Genomic DNA, 18,582 nt, shown 5'->3' on the forward strand with positions numbered 1-18,582 from the left:
AAAATGCTACAAGTATTTAATTAGTAAACTATCAGTATACCTAGAAGTTCACTTTTAGTATAGTTGCAGTACAAGCTAAAACTATTGATGTAAACTAGTTGTGTACTCAAAATGTACTACTGTTATACTTAAAGTATACTTAAAAGTATACTTTTATATGCTAGAAAGTGGGCCAATTTAGTCCCAAGTATTGAAATAGTACACTAACAAGTATACTACTAGTACACTGATATTTGTATACTTGCTACATAAAGTATACTTAAAATATACTTGAACTTTACTTAAGTATACTTACTAAAATAAACTTGAAGTATACTACTTTTTGGTAAGGGTGTCATAATTTAGTCATTTTCTTTGTTTTTGCTGAGGGCATCATAAAGTGTTTACAAATGTAATCTATTTATATTGCAACTCTTTAGAAGCTATACGTCAGCTTGTGTATGACAAAATAAAAGTATATTGTAGTATCATATATACTAATTCTCTGTGTTGGTGTGATTTAGGGTATGTTGGGGGCTCAAATACATCAATATAGCGGTAAAATGTGAATATAAAGACTCTTGCATTTCAAAAGCAGTGCTTACATGAATCCTTTTGCATTTTAGATACTGTCAAAGTTTGTATATGCAAAGTACAAAAATGCTGAATGCTATGTATAAGTAGTTCTGAATTCTTAAGAGATCTGGCTGGTTTATTTCATGGTGAACTGATTCATATCGATGATCAGTGGGAACAATCACTGATTGTCTCTTGGATGTTTTGCAGAACCCTGAACAGCAACAACATCAGCAGCATCCCAGTGTCCAGCTTCAACCACATGCCCAAGCTCAGGACATTGTGAGTAACGCAAACACACACATAAAACACACAGTGGGAGTGTGCGCCAAGTCACTCTTCAAGAGATAGTTCACCAGGAAAAATGTATATTCTGTCATCATTTACTCACTCGTTTCAAACCTTCAGGACTTCCTCTCTTCTGCAGAACATGGGAGAATATTTTGAAAAAGGTCATTTCAATATGTGGACAAAAACTGTTCTCTAAATATCTTATTTTGTTCTGCAGAAGCAAGAAAGTCATAAAGGTTTGAAATAATATGAAGATGAGAATATGACAGATATTTTTGAGTGTCCTGAGTTATGTGATGAGAGCTGAGATGGTGGGTAGTTTACGAAGCACATTTGGAATTACACAAAGTCTTTTCTGTGAAATCTTGCAAGCATGTAGCTAAAATGTTTGATTCCCAGGAAATGCAAGTCACTTTATAAAAGATTCAGAATGATTACCTAATAGTCAAAAAGTACTACTTCAACTGGTGTGATATACCGGTTAGAAGATGCATTTTTTTATCTTATTGATAAACTAGTGTACATAAAGTTTCTGCCACTGAATAAAAAAAAAGGTAATTGCAAATTTTAACTCACAATTCTGATTGTTTTTCTCACAATTGTGAGATTATATCATGCAATTCTGAGGAAAAAAATTCTCAAACGCACACACGCAATCACACACACACACACACACGCACGCACGCAAGCACACACACTCACACGCACTCACATTTTATTAGTTTATTTGGATCCACAAGACAAGCAACAAAAACGGAATCCAAATACCTTGGGAAGTCAGTTTGCAAGATGACAGGTACACATGGCTAACATAACACACATTCACACGCACTCACATTTTATTAGTTTATTTGGATCCACAAGACAAGCAACAAAAAACGGAATCCAAATACCTTGGGAAGTCAGTTTGCAAGATGACAGGTACACATGGCTAACATACATTCACAAGTCCTTATATTTATAACATTCAACACTCAAGGATAGACAAAACATCTTCATTTCCATATTTGCATACTCCCTATAGTGGCTGAAACGGAACAAAATTTTGCGAGTTTTTTTGCTTTCTTTTTTTGCAATCCACTCAACTGCAGACCTTTAATCACATTCTTGTGCACATGACCTAAGCTTCCAAACACTAGGGTAATTAACTTACAGTGATAGTCAAGTTGATGGATGGCTTCAACCTCGTTTACAATCACAATGTCTGCAGTGTTTGGAATGTTTTTGAAATAGTCACTGTTAAATGTGTTGTTATAAAACCAGTTCAATTCAACAGTAGTATGCTGGTAAAACTTACTGTCTTTATGTATTGTTTTCAAGTCCTTTACAATCAAATCAACCAGGCGATCGTGTCTGGACACATACAGTCCTTTGTAACAACAACATCACACAGACACACACACACACACACACACACACACACACACACACCCACACACAAGCACACAAGCTGTGATCACAGAGTGAGAGTATTTAAAAAGTGAATGTGTGCACTTCACCTTCAATAATGTGTTTCCTAGAAAGGCCTCGTTCTGTCTCGGCTCTGTGGCGAAAAAGAGACACACAAAGAGACAGATGTATGTCAGAAAGCAACATTTCAGACAGAGCTAAGTTCAGTCTAGCATATAAGACATGTCCTCCTTCTGCCAGAGATTCTTGCTCATCTTTTTTCTTTTTCAAACTGGCCCTTTTGCAGACAGACACACACACACACAGACACACACACACACACAGACACACACACACACACACACACACACAGTGTCATTCCATGCCGTCTTGGCGGGACGGTGGAGGCCACACGGCTCTGCCAGAAGCCACAGTCAGTAATTCACAAACACATACAGAAATAAACACCCACACACACTGTTTTTATGATATGTATGTGCTGCTATATTTCTCTGGAATTTGTAACCACATGGAGTTTCTTTCTCATTTATTTCTCATTTATTTCTGGTTTATTTATTTATTTTGTTATTCACTTACAGATTTATGCTATGAAATGGTCAGGTTTCCATTAAAGAATATCAGGAATATAAGTGAAGTTTTAGAGAATGAAATCCAGACCCCGGGATTGCAGTCAGTTTGTACATTTTCTGTTTCTGTTGAATATTTTGAAACAGTATGTGGCAGTAAAACAGGATAGTTTTTCCGGTAGATCACGTGTACCCCATCAGCATGTCCTCTTTACCTGAGAGAGAAAAGAGCCCACTGATCAGATACTGGGTACTGGGTAAAGATAACTGGCTATTGGCATTAGTAGTAAAGCTCAGTGACAGGCTTAGCACAGCATGAATTTCCATGTTAGTTCAGACTGGATTATGCTGGCAAGAGCACCCAAAACACAACATGATCTGCTGCTGGTCTTTTAAGAAATGAAAATTAGCTGAAAATGTCCTCACCTTCATCCAAGATGTAGATTTTTAGATATTTCTTCATCAGATTTGGATATATCCATCAGTGAATGCTCTGCAGTGAATGGGTGCTGATAAAAACATCACAGTAATCCACAAGTAATCCACAGCACTCCAGTCCATCAGTTAATGACTTGAGAAGACAAACGCTGAAACAAATCAAAAGTCACTTATTGCCAAAATACGAGTCCGTAATCCATAATAACTCTTCCTCCAGTGAAAAAGTCCATCATCTGTTGTCTCTCACATCAGAATCCAGCCATATATTTGTTTAGAGCTGTTTTGGCTTGTAAACAGTGCCTGATCTGTGCAGATTTCTCTCCTGATTCAGACCAGACCACTTTTACACTGGAGGAAGCGTTATTATGGACTCGTATTTTAGTTAAAAACATCTTAATGCTGGGTTAGTTTCAGCTTTTGTCTTCTCCAGATGTTAACTGATGGACTGGAGTGCTGTGGATTACTTGTGGATTATTGTGATGTTTTTATCAGCTGTTTGGACTCTCATTCTGACGGCACCTTTCACTTTCAGCACATTTTCAGTTTTGATTGAACAATGTCTTTAACCTTGTGTTAAAAAGAATTGGATAAAAGCTTCATCTTAACCTTCACGCTGCCATTTTTTCCACCTTCAGCCGTTTACATTCCAACAACCTGAACTGCGACTGCAATCTGGCCTGGTTGTCCCAGTGGTTGCGCGAGCGGCCGACCATCGGTCTGTTCACCCAGTGCAGCGCTCCAGCTCCGATACGAGGACTTAATGTAGCCGAGGTCCAGAAACATGAATTCAGCTGTTCAGGTAACACAAGCCCTCAAAACAAATACAGTGAGCAATCTGCCTTCCAGTCTCTTCAGCCAACATTAGCATCTACTGCTTTTCACTGATCAGAATTGAAGAACAATAACTAGTTCTCACTTGTACACTTACGTTTTATTACTCACAACCTCTTCTCACTCATTACAAATGTCCCTCTGCAGGTCAGTCTGAAGACGCTGCTGTTCAGTCGTGTAGTTTCACCGCCGGCTCGTGTCCGGCCGTCTGCACCTGCAATAATAATATTGTGGACTGCAGAGGGAAAGGACTGACGGCGATACCGGCAAACCTGCCCGACAGCATGGCAGAGATGTAAGTTCCTGTAATTCAAACAGTAGAAAATGGCGCAAACAACAGCAAGGTTGTGGGTTCAATTCCCAGGAAATGCAAGAACTGATCAAATGTATGCCTTGAATGCATTGTAAGTCACTTTGGATAGATAAACTAAAATCACACAAACTGTACTAAAAACCCACAAAGGCCAATATAATATGCATCATTTCTGACAGTTCTGATTTTAGTTTTTTAAATGTTTTAAAAAAAAAAACATTTTTCTAGGTTATACGAACGTTTGGGGAACATTCCATTCTATCATTTTGCAAACATTATGGGAATATTTCTTTTGAATGTTCTCTGAAAGTAGTTACATTTGAAAAAAAAAAACATTAAAGTTCCTGTAATTCAAACGTTAGAGCATGTTGCAAAGCAACACCAAGGTTGTGGGTCCAATTCCCAGAAAAGGCATGAACTGGACAAATGTATATCTTGAATTCAATGTAAGTCAGTTTGGATGAAAGCGTCTTCCAAATGCAAAAGTTTGAGCTTCTAAGGGTCCTGTACTAAAACACAAAGGCCAGTATAATGTGAATAACTGGCACGCACAGACACGCACACACATGATTATGGCGCACTACTTCCAGACGTGAGAGAAGGAACTATAGCCACTTGCGATCTGTGGATTACAGTGGCAAGATCTACGACAGATATGCTTGCAGAGACTGAAAAGCTCAGTCTGCAGAGAGAAGACCACAGGAATGTGCTGTCTGGAATCACTGCAATCCAAAGAATGTAAATTGTGTTTCTATATTTCCTAGCGAGTGCCCTGCTTTTGAAGAGAAGGGAAATTCTGCAAGTGTTTAAGTCAAACTGTTATTGCCTGTGGCTCTGAAGGCACTAAATGACCCTGACAAATGACTTTCCTGTTTTAAATGAGGCTTTTTAGACTGAAAACAACTGCTTTCTTCAACGGCGCTGTGGCCTGAACCTGCAGGGTGTGCCATTAAAGCAGACCCTTAAAAACACTGGCAGCCCCCACAGACACTAATGGCATCCAAACCTGAGAAAAAGACGCACTGCATTCGCCTTCATCAGCGCTGCTGATGTTTACTCTGTTCTCCAAGGTTCTGCCACAAGAGAGAGATTGTTTGCCATGAATGTTTTCTATGACCGGTCATTCCAGCCAGGCCACAGAAATCATACACGCATGGGAATTCAGACTACTTTTTGGAAGAATTACTGTATGTAGTATTTGTGACCCTGGAGCACAAAACCAGTCATAAGGGTCAATTTTTCGAAATTGAGATTTATAGATCATCTGAAAGCTGAACAAATAAGCATCACATTGATGTATGGTTTGTTAGGATGGGACAATATTTGGCTGAGATACAACTATTTGAAAATCTGGAATCCTGCCAGTACTGAGACTTAAACCCACGACCTTCGGGTTACAAGTCCGACTCTCTAACCATAATGCCACAACTGCCCCTACTTCCAGTGGAGAAGCAAAGGGACAGTTGTAGCCTAATGGTTTGAGAGTCATCTGTTATCAGAAACAGTCAAAAGTTTAGTTTTTGTGAACAAAACCTTTGCTAATATCACCAATCAAATTTTGAAGTACCTGTTGATAAAAAGATACATTCGTTGAGCACTCCCTAAATGACAAATTATCTGGATGGTATTTTGCACACATTACGTACTTCTAGTGGAGAAACAAATGAGGTTAACATTTCCAATAAAAAATGTACCCCCCAAGAAGTGCCACCCTAATGTTTATGCATTACATTTAAAGGTGACCTATTGTGCCCCTTTTTACAAAATGTCAAATAAGTCTTTGATGTCCCCAGAGTGTGTATGTGAAGTTTTAGCTCAAAATACCCCACAGATAATTTTTTTATAGCTTGTTAAAATTGCCACTTTTAGGGTATGAGCCAAAACGCACTGTTTTTGAGTTTTTTGAGTTGTCCCTTTAAATGCAAATAAGCTGGAGCTCCCGCCTCCGCTTTCAGAAGAGGGCGGAGCTTCAGGATCTCATGCTCTGGCATACCAATGCTGGCCTTTGCAAATAAACATTTCATTACACTAAGGGCCAGATTTACTAAACGGGCCAAATTAGCGTGATAGCAATTCCAAAAAATGCTAATGGGAGTGGAAAATTCTGCGGGTGATTTACTGACAATGCGCAAATTAAAGAACACAGACGCAGCCAGATCATTTCCACAATGGCCAACGCAAATCTTCCAAAAGCAGCGCAAATTAGCATCCGCTTTAAGACATGCTTTTTTTGGAGTGTTAAATAATGGCGCAAATACCAGTAATTTGTTCCATTTAAATACTCTCCAACTATAAATTTTGCATCTGAAAGGGAAACTCCTACAAATGCATATTCAATAAGGTCAGTCGCAAAAATAACTGCCCATGCCTTTTCAGCGCTAATTCTTCACTGCGCATCTTTAGTAAATCCTGACAATACTATTTTAACACCAAAAGACGGTTTGTGCCGGCGCAAGCTGTTAATAAATCTGGCCCTAAGTATATGGTGATTGTTTCTTCTTCTTCTTTGAAAAAAGTCTCTAAACCTGCAAACTGAAGTTTTATGAATTTAAAAATAAAGCAAGCTCCATACATGAATGTATTCTGCTTTATTGATGCATCATTCCAGAATTGGGAACTACGACTGCTGATTGTGGCTGATATAGAGTGGGAGTGTGTCTGTGGCTTCTGCTCATGTGGATTTGAAATGTCAGACAACACAGAGAGCCAAAAAGTGAATGTTGCAATATTGCTTACATTCTTCTGTATTTCTCTTTTGGCAGACGACTGGAACAGAACAGCATCAAATCCATCCCTCCTGGAGCGTTTTCTCCTTATAAGAAACTGCGCAGAATGTAAGTTTGCAGCAGCTAAGATAACACAACACTCCTCTCATGTGTGCAACATACTTTTATAGACAATATGGCCACTGTGAGGTAACAATCAAATCAAATTCACAGTACTTCAACTGCCTATTTTTTGATTCGATTTTATTGATAATCCAGTTTAAACAGTCATATAAAACTCAGGCAGTGGCTGAGAGATGCTGGAATCCACCGTTCTGACTTTTAACCTGCTCTAAATGGACTCACAGCTGGAGCCATGGTTGATGTGGTAGACCAGTGGTTCCCAACCCTGGTCCTGGAGGCACCCCAACACTGCACGTTTTGCATGTCTCCTTAAATGAACACACCTGATTCAGGTCATCAGCTCATTAGTAGAGACTCCAAGACCTGAAATTGGTGTCAGAGAAAGAAGACATGCAAAACGTGCACTGTTGGGGTGCCTCAAGGACCAGGGTTGGGAACCACTGTGGTAGACCACCTTAAACCAGCCTGACCCATTTAAACAGTGTGATATTCACTCTCTTTAAAGTTGAGATGTAGCACAGCTTGTAAAAACCCAAATCTCCACAGCTCTATAAATTCACATCACATCTTGTCGGGGAGTATTTTCTCTCTGACTGTTTGCAGTGCTGTACTGGCGTGTGGTTTGATGGCTAGACCGCAGGCTTATTAAAGTCTTCTCCAGGGCCTATAATGCCTGCCCTTTACTAATAGTCCTCACCACAGTGCCACCACAGCAGGGCTGGAGGTTCAGAGCTACCCATTTACATACCTACAGCCACATGAGCCCAAAACAGCCCAGATCCAGCGTGATACAGGCCAGCTCTCATGGCCTGAGATCATCTACTGACACTCTGAACCAGAAGCGTGTCTTCATTCTCCTTCTGTCTGTCTTTACAGAGATCTCAGCAACAACCAGATTTCTGAGATCGCTCCTGATGCCTTCCAGGGCCTGCGCTCCCTAAACTCACTGTGAGTGTGTGTGTGTGTGAGTGAGTGAGTGAGTGAGTGAGTGAGTGAGTGAGTGAGTGAGTGTGTGTGCTGTAAATACAGTAGAGGACGCTTAGTGCGTTTAGTGCATCAGAAGCAGTATGCTGACTTTGCTAGGTAACCTTTCTGGGTGGTAACTCATTCATATTCATGGGCAACCCTTCACCGCATCCTAACTTTCTGTATGTCAATTCCATCAGTTTGAGATTTTGTAAGTTAGCAGATTTATCCACTGATCTGGTTACATTATTTCTTGAAGTCGGCGACTCGGCATGTAATGAAAATTCACTCAATCTATTTTGTAAACAGTTGTATTTGAAACAATTTATCCAAGTATATGTTTCATTTTTTTCTACATCACAATATGTTGATACTTTTGTTTCATCGTGACTTTAAAGAAATTGTTTAACCAAAAAAGAAAATGTGCTGAAAATGTGCTCACCCTCAGGCCATCCAAGATGTAGATGAGTTTATTTCTTTATCAGATTTGGATATATCCACCAGTGTATCCTCTGCAGTGGATGGGTGCCGTCAGAATGAGAGTCCAAACAGCTGATAAAAACATCACAATAATCCACAGCACTCCAGTCCATCAGTTAACATCTGGAGAAGACAAAAGGAACAAATCCATCATTTGGACGATTTTAACTTCCGAGCTAAAAATACGAGTCCATAATCCATAATAACTCTTCCTCCAGTGAAAAAGTGTTCTGGTGTGAATCAGGAGAGAAATCTGCACAGATCAAGCAGCGTTTAAACAGCTCTAAACACATATGTGGCTGGATTCTGATGTGAGAGACAACAGGAGATGCACTTTTTCACTGGAGGAAGCATTATTATGGATTATGAACTCGTATTTTAGCTGGAAACAATTCGTTTTTTACAAATAACGCAGCTTTTCATTTTTGATGGACTGGGGTCGTGTGGATTTGTTTGGGGAAATTTTTCATTTTTGGATGAACTATTCCTTTAATGCAAAAAAGTCCCTTTTTTTCTTGTTTGAAATCATTTCAGATGCTAAAAGTCAGTCTATACCAGAAATATATTTCTGATGTGAGCCAAGAGAATTGCATATTTTAATGTCATTCAACAAAGTTCCACCAGGACTTACTGAGATCTGCAGCTCTGTTTACTCCTCCAAACGCTCATGTAGGATCTTTAGCAGTAAGGATGAGCTGGATGTGTGTATGTGGTCTTCTGCTGACTGTCTCTCTGGTGTTCAGGGTTCTGTACGGCAACAAGATCACTGATCTGCCCACAGGAGTGTTCGATGGACTCTACACCCTCCAGCTGCTGTGAGTGAGAGAGTCTCTTCCAGAGCGAGATTTCATTGCTCAGAGGTTGCGTACGAGTATAGAGCCATAAAATCAATGTGGACAGAACAGCTCAGATCATTTGGTGTTGAAAGAATTTGCCCCATTTGCTCTCTACTGGAGAATCCATCGAGATATTAAAGAGTTTAAATTTGTGATTGTTCTTTCTTTAGGGCTGGGAAGTACTTTAGATTGAATCAGTTTATTATAAAAATAAGAAACTAGCTCACTATTATTTCGCATGTGTCAGTTTAATCTGCATCTCTTTCTTCCTCATTTTGTTTCCAGCCTTTTGAATGCAAACAAGATCCACTGTCTTCGCGCCAACACCTTTCAGGACCTGCAGAATCTCTCGCTGCTTTCTTTATATGACAACAAAATCCAAACGCTGGCCAAGGGCACCTTCACCTCGCTGCGCACCATCCAGACCCTGTGAGCTCACACTCAGACCAGATGCTTTTACGGTTTTTAAACGAGATTCTTTGATAATCAAAAGAGAACTTGCTTGCTTGCATGTCTAATGTTAAGGAGTCTTCAACTGTGTCGCATAGCTTTAAACCTAGTGATTGTATTTGCATAAAAACATGCAACAAGTAATGAACCTGTACTGTATATGTTCCACTGAAATTAATGAATGAATAAATGAACATGTTCCACTGATCTTGCAGATCAGGTAATACAAGCAAAAGTAATTTGACTAGATTACACATAAAGTGTAATTTAAAAGATTGCATTAATGATTACAGTTGTGTAATTTGTAATCAGTACTAGTTTAGATTTCAGAAGTAATCTGCTTACACTGCTGGCTGGTCCAACAATGTGCTGTAGGTCTCACACACACACACACACACACACACACACACACAAAAACACACGCATTTTTTTCTGTGTTACATATAGTATGTGAATTAAATGCTTGATACTGAGAACCTCAGGAAAATACTGTTTGCAGAGCTGATTCTTACACATGTGTTTTGTCCAAGAAAGCCTCTACACAACAGCTGGTGAAATGGATTGATACACATACCAATATACAAGCCTGAAAAATGTCAAATCTCCATTTTTCATGCTGAACACCACAGCACTGTACTACTGTATACACACTACACAAAAGGAGCCTATACAGTAATACTCTACTATACTATATCTCTGTTGGCTTCCATCACTGATATAGTCCATTTTCCAAAGCCCATCTGTGGCCTTATGTATTTGTATTCTCATGGTGTATGATCAGTTTTGGTGATTATTGTCTTCTTGTGTCTCTGTCGCAGCCAAAGAGCAGTATGTCATCCCAGGTGAGTGTGTGTCGCGTTCATTAACATGATACAAAGCCGTGGTTTTCTTAATAGTCTATGTTTGAGCAGCTACTTTAATTTCAGTACAACAAAGTAAAAAATCATTATGGTGCCTAATTATAAGATCATGCCAACTGTGGGGATTTGGTGGTGGTTGCAATGACAAACACTCGCGTGCACTTTAATTATTGAACACTTGTTAGATAACAGCCTTGAGCTTTGGTGCAAGTAGACACTTCCTCTCTTAAGTTCTTCTGACATTTCCCTGATCTTGTTTCTCACTGCGAGTCTCTGCTCAAACGCCTGGAATACGACAGTGTTGTGTGTGCTGCAGGGACGGAGGACGCCAGGCTGAGCTATGACTGTAATAATGACCCAGTCTGTCCAGCCAAATGCCGCTGCGAGTCGAATGTAGTGGACTGCTCCAATCTACGGCTGAACCGCATCCCTGAACACATCCCAGCATCCACCACTGAACTGTAAGACTGTAACAAACACATCGCGCTATATGTCTGCAAACAATGAATGCCAGAAGTCTGTTATTTTATTAAATCTCATTCTGTTTTCTCAAGGCGTCTCAACAATAACGAGATCACGATGATAGAGGCCACAGGGGTTTTCAAGACGCTTTCTCACCTGAAGAAAATGTAAGTGTCACCGCTTTCACGTCTGAGTGACACTCTGGTTGTGATGCTTCACTGATGTTGCCGTTTGATTTGCAGAAACCTGAGCAACAATAAGATCTCAGAGATCGAGGACGGGGCATTTGAGGGGGCGACTTCGGTCAATGAGCTGCACCTGACGGCAAACCAGCTGGATTCAGCGCACAGCGGGATGTTCAGAGGGCTGGATGGCCTGCGCATGCTGTGAGCCCAGTTTTTCCCACCAAAAACCAGTCAGATTCGGCCATAATATATGGTTTTCTTTCTGTGCATTCATCTTCACATCTTTCTCTTCTAGAATGCTGCGCAACAATCGCATCAGCTGCATTCACAACAACAGTTTCACGGGATTGCACAACGTCCGTCTGCTGTCGCTCTACGACAACACTCTGACCACCATCACACCCGGAGCCTTCGACACGCTGCAAAGCCTCTCAACCCTGTACGAGCCAAACCGCTGCTCTATCTCAACACACATTGGCAGAAATCCTGAGAAGGAGTTTAGCATGTGGTGGTAGAGACAGATGTTTCCTGTAATCATTAACTTGAGCCGGCTCATTGCTGGGAAGCCGTGCCATTGGAGCCTGACAGTTTCTTCAGCATTTTTTTTTCAGTTGATTTAACTGTGTATTTTCCACATTTATTCACTCATTCATTGATATCATTTGACTTTCGAAAGCTTTGTCAGCCTTTCACACTGAGTGCGATTAAGCGATGCAAATGTACAGAGCGATGACGTTCTTGAATCAAAACAATAGATCCCTATGGAGCCATTCACACCGGGCGTGATCAATCGCGGCACGACAAAGCGAGATTTTTTTCCGACCAGTGTGTCGAATTTCCCCCCCATTGCCCTACGATGAAAGAGCCATCCAATTAGATTAGCCTTTACTGATGAACTTCATATTTTCCCAACTCAGACCCACAGTACCAGGGCTGAAACCATCAGAATCCAACCCTAGAAATCTGCCAATGCAATGAGTCAAAATAGACAAAATTAGACTTTCTGGCAACAAGTCATAATGTGTCATTCTGGCCACATTCCCTGGGAATCGAACCCATGAACTTGACCATGCTCTACTTTTTGAGCTACAGGAATGTTTTTTTTTCTCAAAAAGCATGCTGCATTGTACAAAATGCACTACGTTTCTGAAACGAACTATTATAAAATAATAAGGTCAAGATGCGATAAACACTCTGTATCTGGCTTTTACCCAATTTTCATGAAGCTTTATTATTGCTAGCATAAAGGCCTGTTCACACCAAGAATGATAACTTTTATGATTATTAACTGTTATGTTTATTACAATCATGTGCTGCAGTTTTGTCGTCTGCTGCTTTAAATGCTGGAGCTCTTTAAAGTCAGCTGGATTCTGATTGGCTGTCAGTGTTCTGATTGTTCATTGGCTGGAAAAATGTCCTGGAAGGGATTTCTAATGATATTGTTCCTCTGTGGTTTTATCGTTATAGTTGTGGTGTGGACTTCCATATTCTCATAGATCTAGAATGAATATGAAAGAATATTAAAACTTTATTGTTATAGTTCTCTTTCTAACATTCATTTGGTATCTCACTCTGGGCATGACCGATTGCAGAAACACCAATGACACCATGTCTGCCAATCATGGCAGACCAATCACTGCAGTGATCAGGGAGTCCCGCCTCCCTGTATATTATAAACCGCAGCTACCTCCTCAGCAGACTTTTGGAATTATTGCTCAACAGTCTACCGATGAAGCCACAAGATAACATCCTAAATTCAATATTTTCTTACTCTTTTTGAGTGACTGCACTTGGAATTGGATAACTAACGTGTTAAGTTTTTCAGCTCTAAGTTTCTCAATAGTCTACTTTTTTCCCCAAGTTTTGGTGGCGCTCATCACACACCAAAAAGAGGGAAAAAGAGACCTCACTACTCTTAGCACAGCTCCATACTAGTTTTCACGTTGTGGTGGACTTATCGTACGAAGAGAGCGCAAGCTCCTTCATGGCCACCTCGAAAGAGCCAGAAAGCCACGTAGGGAAAGGCCGTCCTCCATATCCTTGCACCCGTGGAGCATGAATAATGCTGCCAAGGATTCTCACAGTCTCTGCATCTCCTGCCTGGGCGTTAAAGAGGCTCAGGAAGCATTATCCAACCCCGATGGCTGCCCTCACTGCATGATTTTCTCGACTAAAACCCGAGAAAGGAGAGTGGTAGCCACTGGATAATCGGACCCATGCCTCTCTGCTCAACCAATAGAGGAACCCATGGAGTGTCCACAGGCCTCAAATTTGTGGGGAGATATGATGGATAGTGTGTGGATCACACTGATCCACACTGATGGATCACCTGTCCTTCCCCCGCTGTTTGAAAATCTTTTAGTGGAGAGGAAGATGACGATGATGAGGTGCTGACCATCCTCAAAGAAGAGGATGATGACGATGAAGATGCCATTCTCCCCACAAATCAGTCCGTTTGCCGAGTGCACAGGATGAGAGCTCACCCTCCCCTGTACATGTGGACACAGATCTTCTGGAGGTCTGTCTCAGGGCCACGGCTAAGTTGAAACCAAAATCGTCTTACACAGCCGCAGCAGCGAAATCGTTCGAATCATTCAGCTAACCCCCAGGGTAGAAAGAAGAAACTGTCTACCTGAGACATCAGTTCAGCTTCAGGAAGGGATTGGAGACAGCACTCTGTCTCATCCCTTCAGAAAGGTACACATCTCCCTCCCGCGGGGAAAAAAAAGAAGGAATTTAAATACAGAAATTGTTCTTGCAGACTGTTCAGTGTCAAATGTGTGCAGGAGTGTGGCCCATGTTCCCCAGGTGCCCCCCCAACACATTGTCTCCCCCTCTACCCATGGGATTTGTTTTGAGGGAGGAAGACCAAAAGTTCACAAGCATCCCAACACAAATAAAAATTCTCTGTCACATCCAGGTAAAGCAAAAGTTCACAAGCATCCCAACACAAATAAAAATTCTCTGTCACATCCAGGTAAAGGGCTAAGGGTGCAGAGTGGGATTAAAAAAGAAAAGAATCACAAAAAATCAAACCAAACATATATGAATATAACTCCGTTACTAGTGAGCGAAGACAGGAAAGGCCCTCTCGCTGCTCAAGTAATGAACTGGTGCACATGTGTAGTTCATACAGAGGTTTTAGCCACTATAGACAGAGGTTACAGACTCCAGTTCACTGTAAAACCTCCTGTGTTCAATGGAGTTGTAATGTCAGTGGCCCAGGGAGAGTCAACTCAGGTTTTGGAGGAAGACATATCCTCTTTACTGAGAAAAGGCGTTATAAGAATAATTCCAATGGAAAAAGGCAGCAGGGCTTTTACTCCAGTTATTTTGTGATTCCGAAAAGAGGAGGAGGTCTCCGTCCCATTCCGGCTTTGCAAGTCCTCAACAAACAAAGTTCAAAATGCTTTTACTCAAAACATTGTGTCAAAGTATTCGTCAGGTAGATCTCCAGGATGCATATTTTCACATAGATATCTTTACTGCACACAGGAAGTATCTGAGATTTGCATATCAGAACACAGCATATGAGTATGTGAAAATTCCTTTTGACCTTTGTCTAGCTCTGAGGGTATTCAGCAAATGTGTAGAGGGGGTTCTGAATACGGGAGTCAGAGTCTCATCTTATCTAGACAATCTGCTCATTTGCTCACCATCTCCGCACCAAGCAGAGCTCAATACGAATACACTGGTGTCTCATCTGGAGAGATTAGGTTTCAAGATAAACCAGGCAAGGCTGTCTGATTCCTTCACAGGAGATAATATACCTGGGTCATAGGTTGAATTCAGTGGTGTTTTGAGCTTTCAGCTATCAGAGGAGCGCATCAAGGCTTTTTACCACTGCATCTCCCTTTTTCAATGAGGGAAAACAGTCTGTCTCAGACTGTGCCTCTGGTTACTGGGTCTGATGACCTCAACACTAGCAGTAGTCCATCTGGGTCTATTGCGAATGAGGGAATTCCAGAACTGGGCAGCTTCACAAGTCATCCGCTCCAGGAGCTGTCTCGGCCACAGAGTGCGCTTCTCACCAGAATGCATGAGCGCTCTTCGTCACTGGAGAGTGCCATCATTTCTCAGGACAGGATGCCCTGTGGGTCCGGTTGTATTGAGAAAAGTGGTGACGACGGATGCATCTCTCACGGGCTGGGGGGCTGTTTTTAGCTCTGAGACATTTTGTGCAATTCCTCAAGAATCATCATGTATTGGTCAGAACAGACAATACAACAGTGATAGCCTATATAAATCGGCAGGGAGGTGTACACTCTCGCAAGCTTCACATATTAGCAAACAAGCTGATAATGTGGGGCAGCACAAACCTGTCATTGCATGTGACGCATGTTTCAAGGATAATGAACAGGGGAGCGGATTTACTGTCCAGAGGGAACCCGCTATACGGGGAGTGGAGACTTCACCCCCAAGTGGTTCTGATGATATGGCAGAGATTCGGTCGAGCTGCCGTAGATCTCTTCACATCGCATGAAAACATGAGGGAATTCCAGAACTGGGCAGCATCACAAGTCATTGCCTCCCCTGTTCGATGTCCCTTGTTTTCTCTAGCGGGCGACAATGTACCATTTGGTGTGGATGCTATAGCCCATGAATGAGCAGACGTGCTACTGTACACGTAACAGTAAGACTGTGGGAAGCGGAAATTGCACAGCTGCTCTACGACCAACCATGGTCACTACCAGCACACAGGGATCTTCTCTCTCAAGTACGGGAGCTAAATGTTCCACCCATCCCCTCAGCAACTGTCTCTCTGGGCCCGTGAGAGGTTGAATTTAAATTCAGCTGGTTTACCTCTAAAGGTCATTGAGGAAATTCAGAAAGCCGCGTCTATGTCCTCTTTATACAGTCTTAAATGGGGAGTGTTCGAAGTATGGTGCGCAGAAAGAAACAGTCCTTATTTATGTTCAATTTCAGATGTGTTCTGTTTCTTGCAAGACCTCCTGGATAAGGGTACAGCCTTTTCCACGGTTAAGGTTTATTTGGTTGTGATCTTGGCATGCCATATAGGACTTGACTCAGGTACTATGGCCAGCATCCTCTCGTCTGCCAATACACCCAGTATCAAAACCGCTGGTCTCACGTATTTGATCACGTATTCGATCATGCTGGTTCAGGTCAATCTGTGGATCTGATGGCTTTCCATCCGCCACCTTTTTCATGTCCAGAGGAGGACATAAACTACACAGTTTATGTCCGGTGCAGACTCTACTAATGTATGTACAAAAAACCAGGGCACTTCGCAAAAGCAATCAGCTTTTTGTTTTGTGGGCCGACACTTTTAAGGGAAAGCCTGTCTCCCGTCAATGCCTCTTGCACTGGGTTGTAGAGGCGATCGTGTTATATTACAATAGCGCAAATATAGAGCCCCCAAAGGACTTACAAGCTCACTCTACCAGAGGTATAGCTACGTCTTGGGCACTATTTAAGGGCATTTCTATCCAGGAAATTTGTGCTGTTGCTAGCTGGTCTTTTGTGTAGCACACTTTTGTGAGGTTCTATAGACTAGACTTGACAGAACCTTCACTTGCCCTTTCGGTCTTGAAGGCGAGTGGGCAAATTGTACATTAAGCACTTGGGTAATCCAGTTTATTATAGTATCAAAATTTTCAGTCTATACTGGTCTGCTTTAAGCATTTTAGTTGGGTCGAAGAGGTTTAATTCAGATCATATTCATCTTCAGTCTGCTTCGTCAGCATATCAGCAATTCAGAGTTGTGTATATCCCATAGTGAGATACCGAACTAATGTTAGAAAGAGAACTTTAGGTTACTAACGTAACCCCAGTTCTCTAATAACATGAAGTGAGGTATCTCACAGTAGTACCCTCCTTGCCTGTTCTGCACGGAGAAGAGATATGCTGAGAATGACGAAATGGCATGTAGCTGCAGGGAGGCGGGACTACCTGATCGCTGTAGCGATTGGCCTGCCGTGATTGGCAGACGTGGAGTCATTGGTCTTTTTCCGCAATCGGGCATGCCTGGGGTGTTCCCATAGTGAGATACCTCACTTCATGTTATCAGAGAACCGGGGTTACGTTAGTAACCTAAAGTTATCATCTTTGGTGTGAACAGGCATTAATGCAAGCCTATAAATGATATCATTCCTGATTATCGACAACATGATGAAATTTACTCCCATAATTCACACAAAGCATGATGGGATGTAGGTGAAGGGTGGATTCCAGTCATTATGCTGCACCATACACTAGAGATCCAGTGTTAGGCGTAATGCATTACAAAATAATCCTCAGTGGAAAGAGTAGCTTGTTGTTTAGGACAAGTTTGGTGCTGCAGACGAGGCTAATTAATATATTTTTGTGTGTGTGTGGCAGAAACCTGCTGGCCAACCCATTCAACTGTAACTGCCATCTGGCATGGCTGAGCAGCTGGCTGAGGAACCGTAAGATCGTCACGGGAAACCCGCGCTGTCAGCGGCCGGCATTCCTCAAAGAGATTCCCCTGCAGGATGTAGCGTTACCAGACTTCCGCTGCCAAGAGGGTACACGCTCTTCTCTTTATAAATATAGATTTGACACACTGCATTGTTATGTTTTTGATTGTATCACAGTATGTTGATTCACTGCCTCTGTCTCTCTGATGTGGGCAGATCAAGAAGAAGCGAGCTGCACGCCGCCCGTCCAGTGTCCCACCGAGTGCACTTGTCTGGAGACCATGGTCCGCTGTAGCAACAAACACCTGCACGTCTTACCCAAAGGAATCCCGCGCAACGTCACTGAGCTGTGAGTCAAAACTCTGAACACGATTACACCTGAAAGCAGCACTAAAGAAGACAATAGTGTCATAAGCCTAATTTTAAGATTAATGTATTTGAATGACATATTTTGATCCATTTGGATTACAGATTTAACATTAACTAATAAACTTAATGTGATGCATGATAAATGAAACAGGTCAGAGTTCTGTAATAGTACTGAAGAGTACTTCTGTAAGAAATTGAATGCGCTTTAAACAAGTAATAACCAGGTTTATATATGTGTCATCAATAAATCTGTTTCAATCTCAAATATTTTAATAATTTTAATAAGATAATTATAATAATTAGAAATTGCTTGTTTCATA

At 41.5% G+C, this 18,582-nt stretch overlaps 1 protein-coding gene across 1 annotated transcript in view; it reads left to right on the plus strand.

Moving 5' to 3' along the window:
- Positions 1–18,582, plus strand: part of LOC107558211 (slit homolog 1 protein-like) — a 70,875-nt gene that overhangs the window by 35,829 nt on the left and 16,464 nt on the right. The window contains 14 exon segments of the mRNA XM_016241834.1: positions 766–837; positions 3,896–4,059; positions 4,239–4,386; positions 7,167–7,238; positions 8,130–8,201; positions 9,443–9,514; positions 9,821–10,074; positions 10,804–10,827; positions 11,162–11,306; positions 11,400–11,474; positions 11,550–11,693; positions 11,788–11,931; positions 17,835–18,001; positions 18,110–18,242. Coding sequence (XP_016097320.1) covers positions 766–837; positions 3,896–4,059; positions 4,239–4,386; positions 7,167–7,238; positions 8,130–8,201; positions 9,443–9,514; positions 9,821–10,074; positions 10,804–10,827; positions 11,162–11,306; positions 11,400–11,474; positions 11,550–11,693; positions 11,788–11,931; positions 17,835–18,001; positions 18,110–18,242 — 1,686 coding nt within the window.

Source organism: Sinocyclocheilus grahami, unplaced genomic scaffold (assembly GCF_001515645.1).
Source record: "Sinocyclocheilus grahami isolate Dianchi unplaced genomic scaffold, SAMN03320097.WGS_v1.1 scaffold636.1, whole genome shotgun sequence".
NCBI lineage: Eukaryota > Metazoa > Chordata > Actinopteri > Cypriniformes > Cyprinidae > Sinocyclocheilus > Sinocyclocheilus grahami.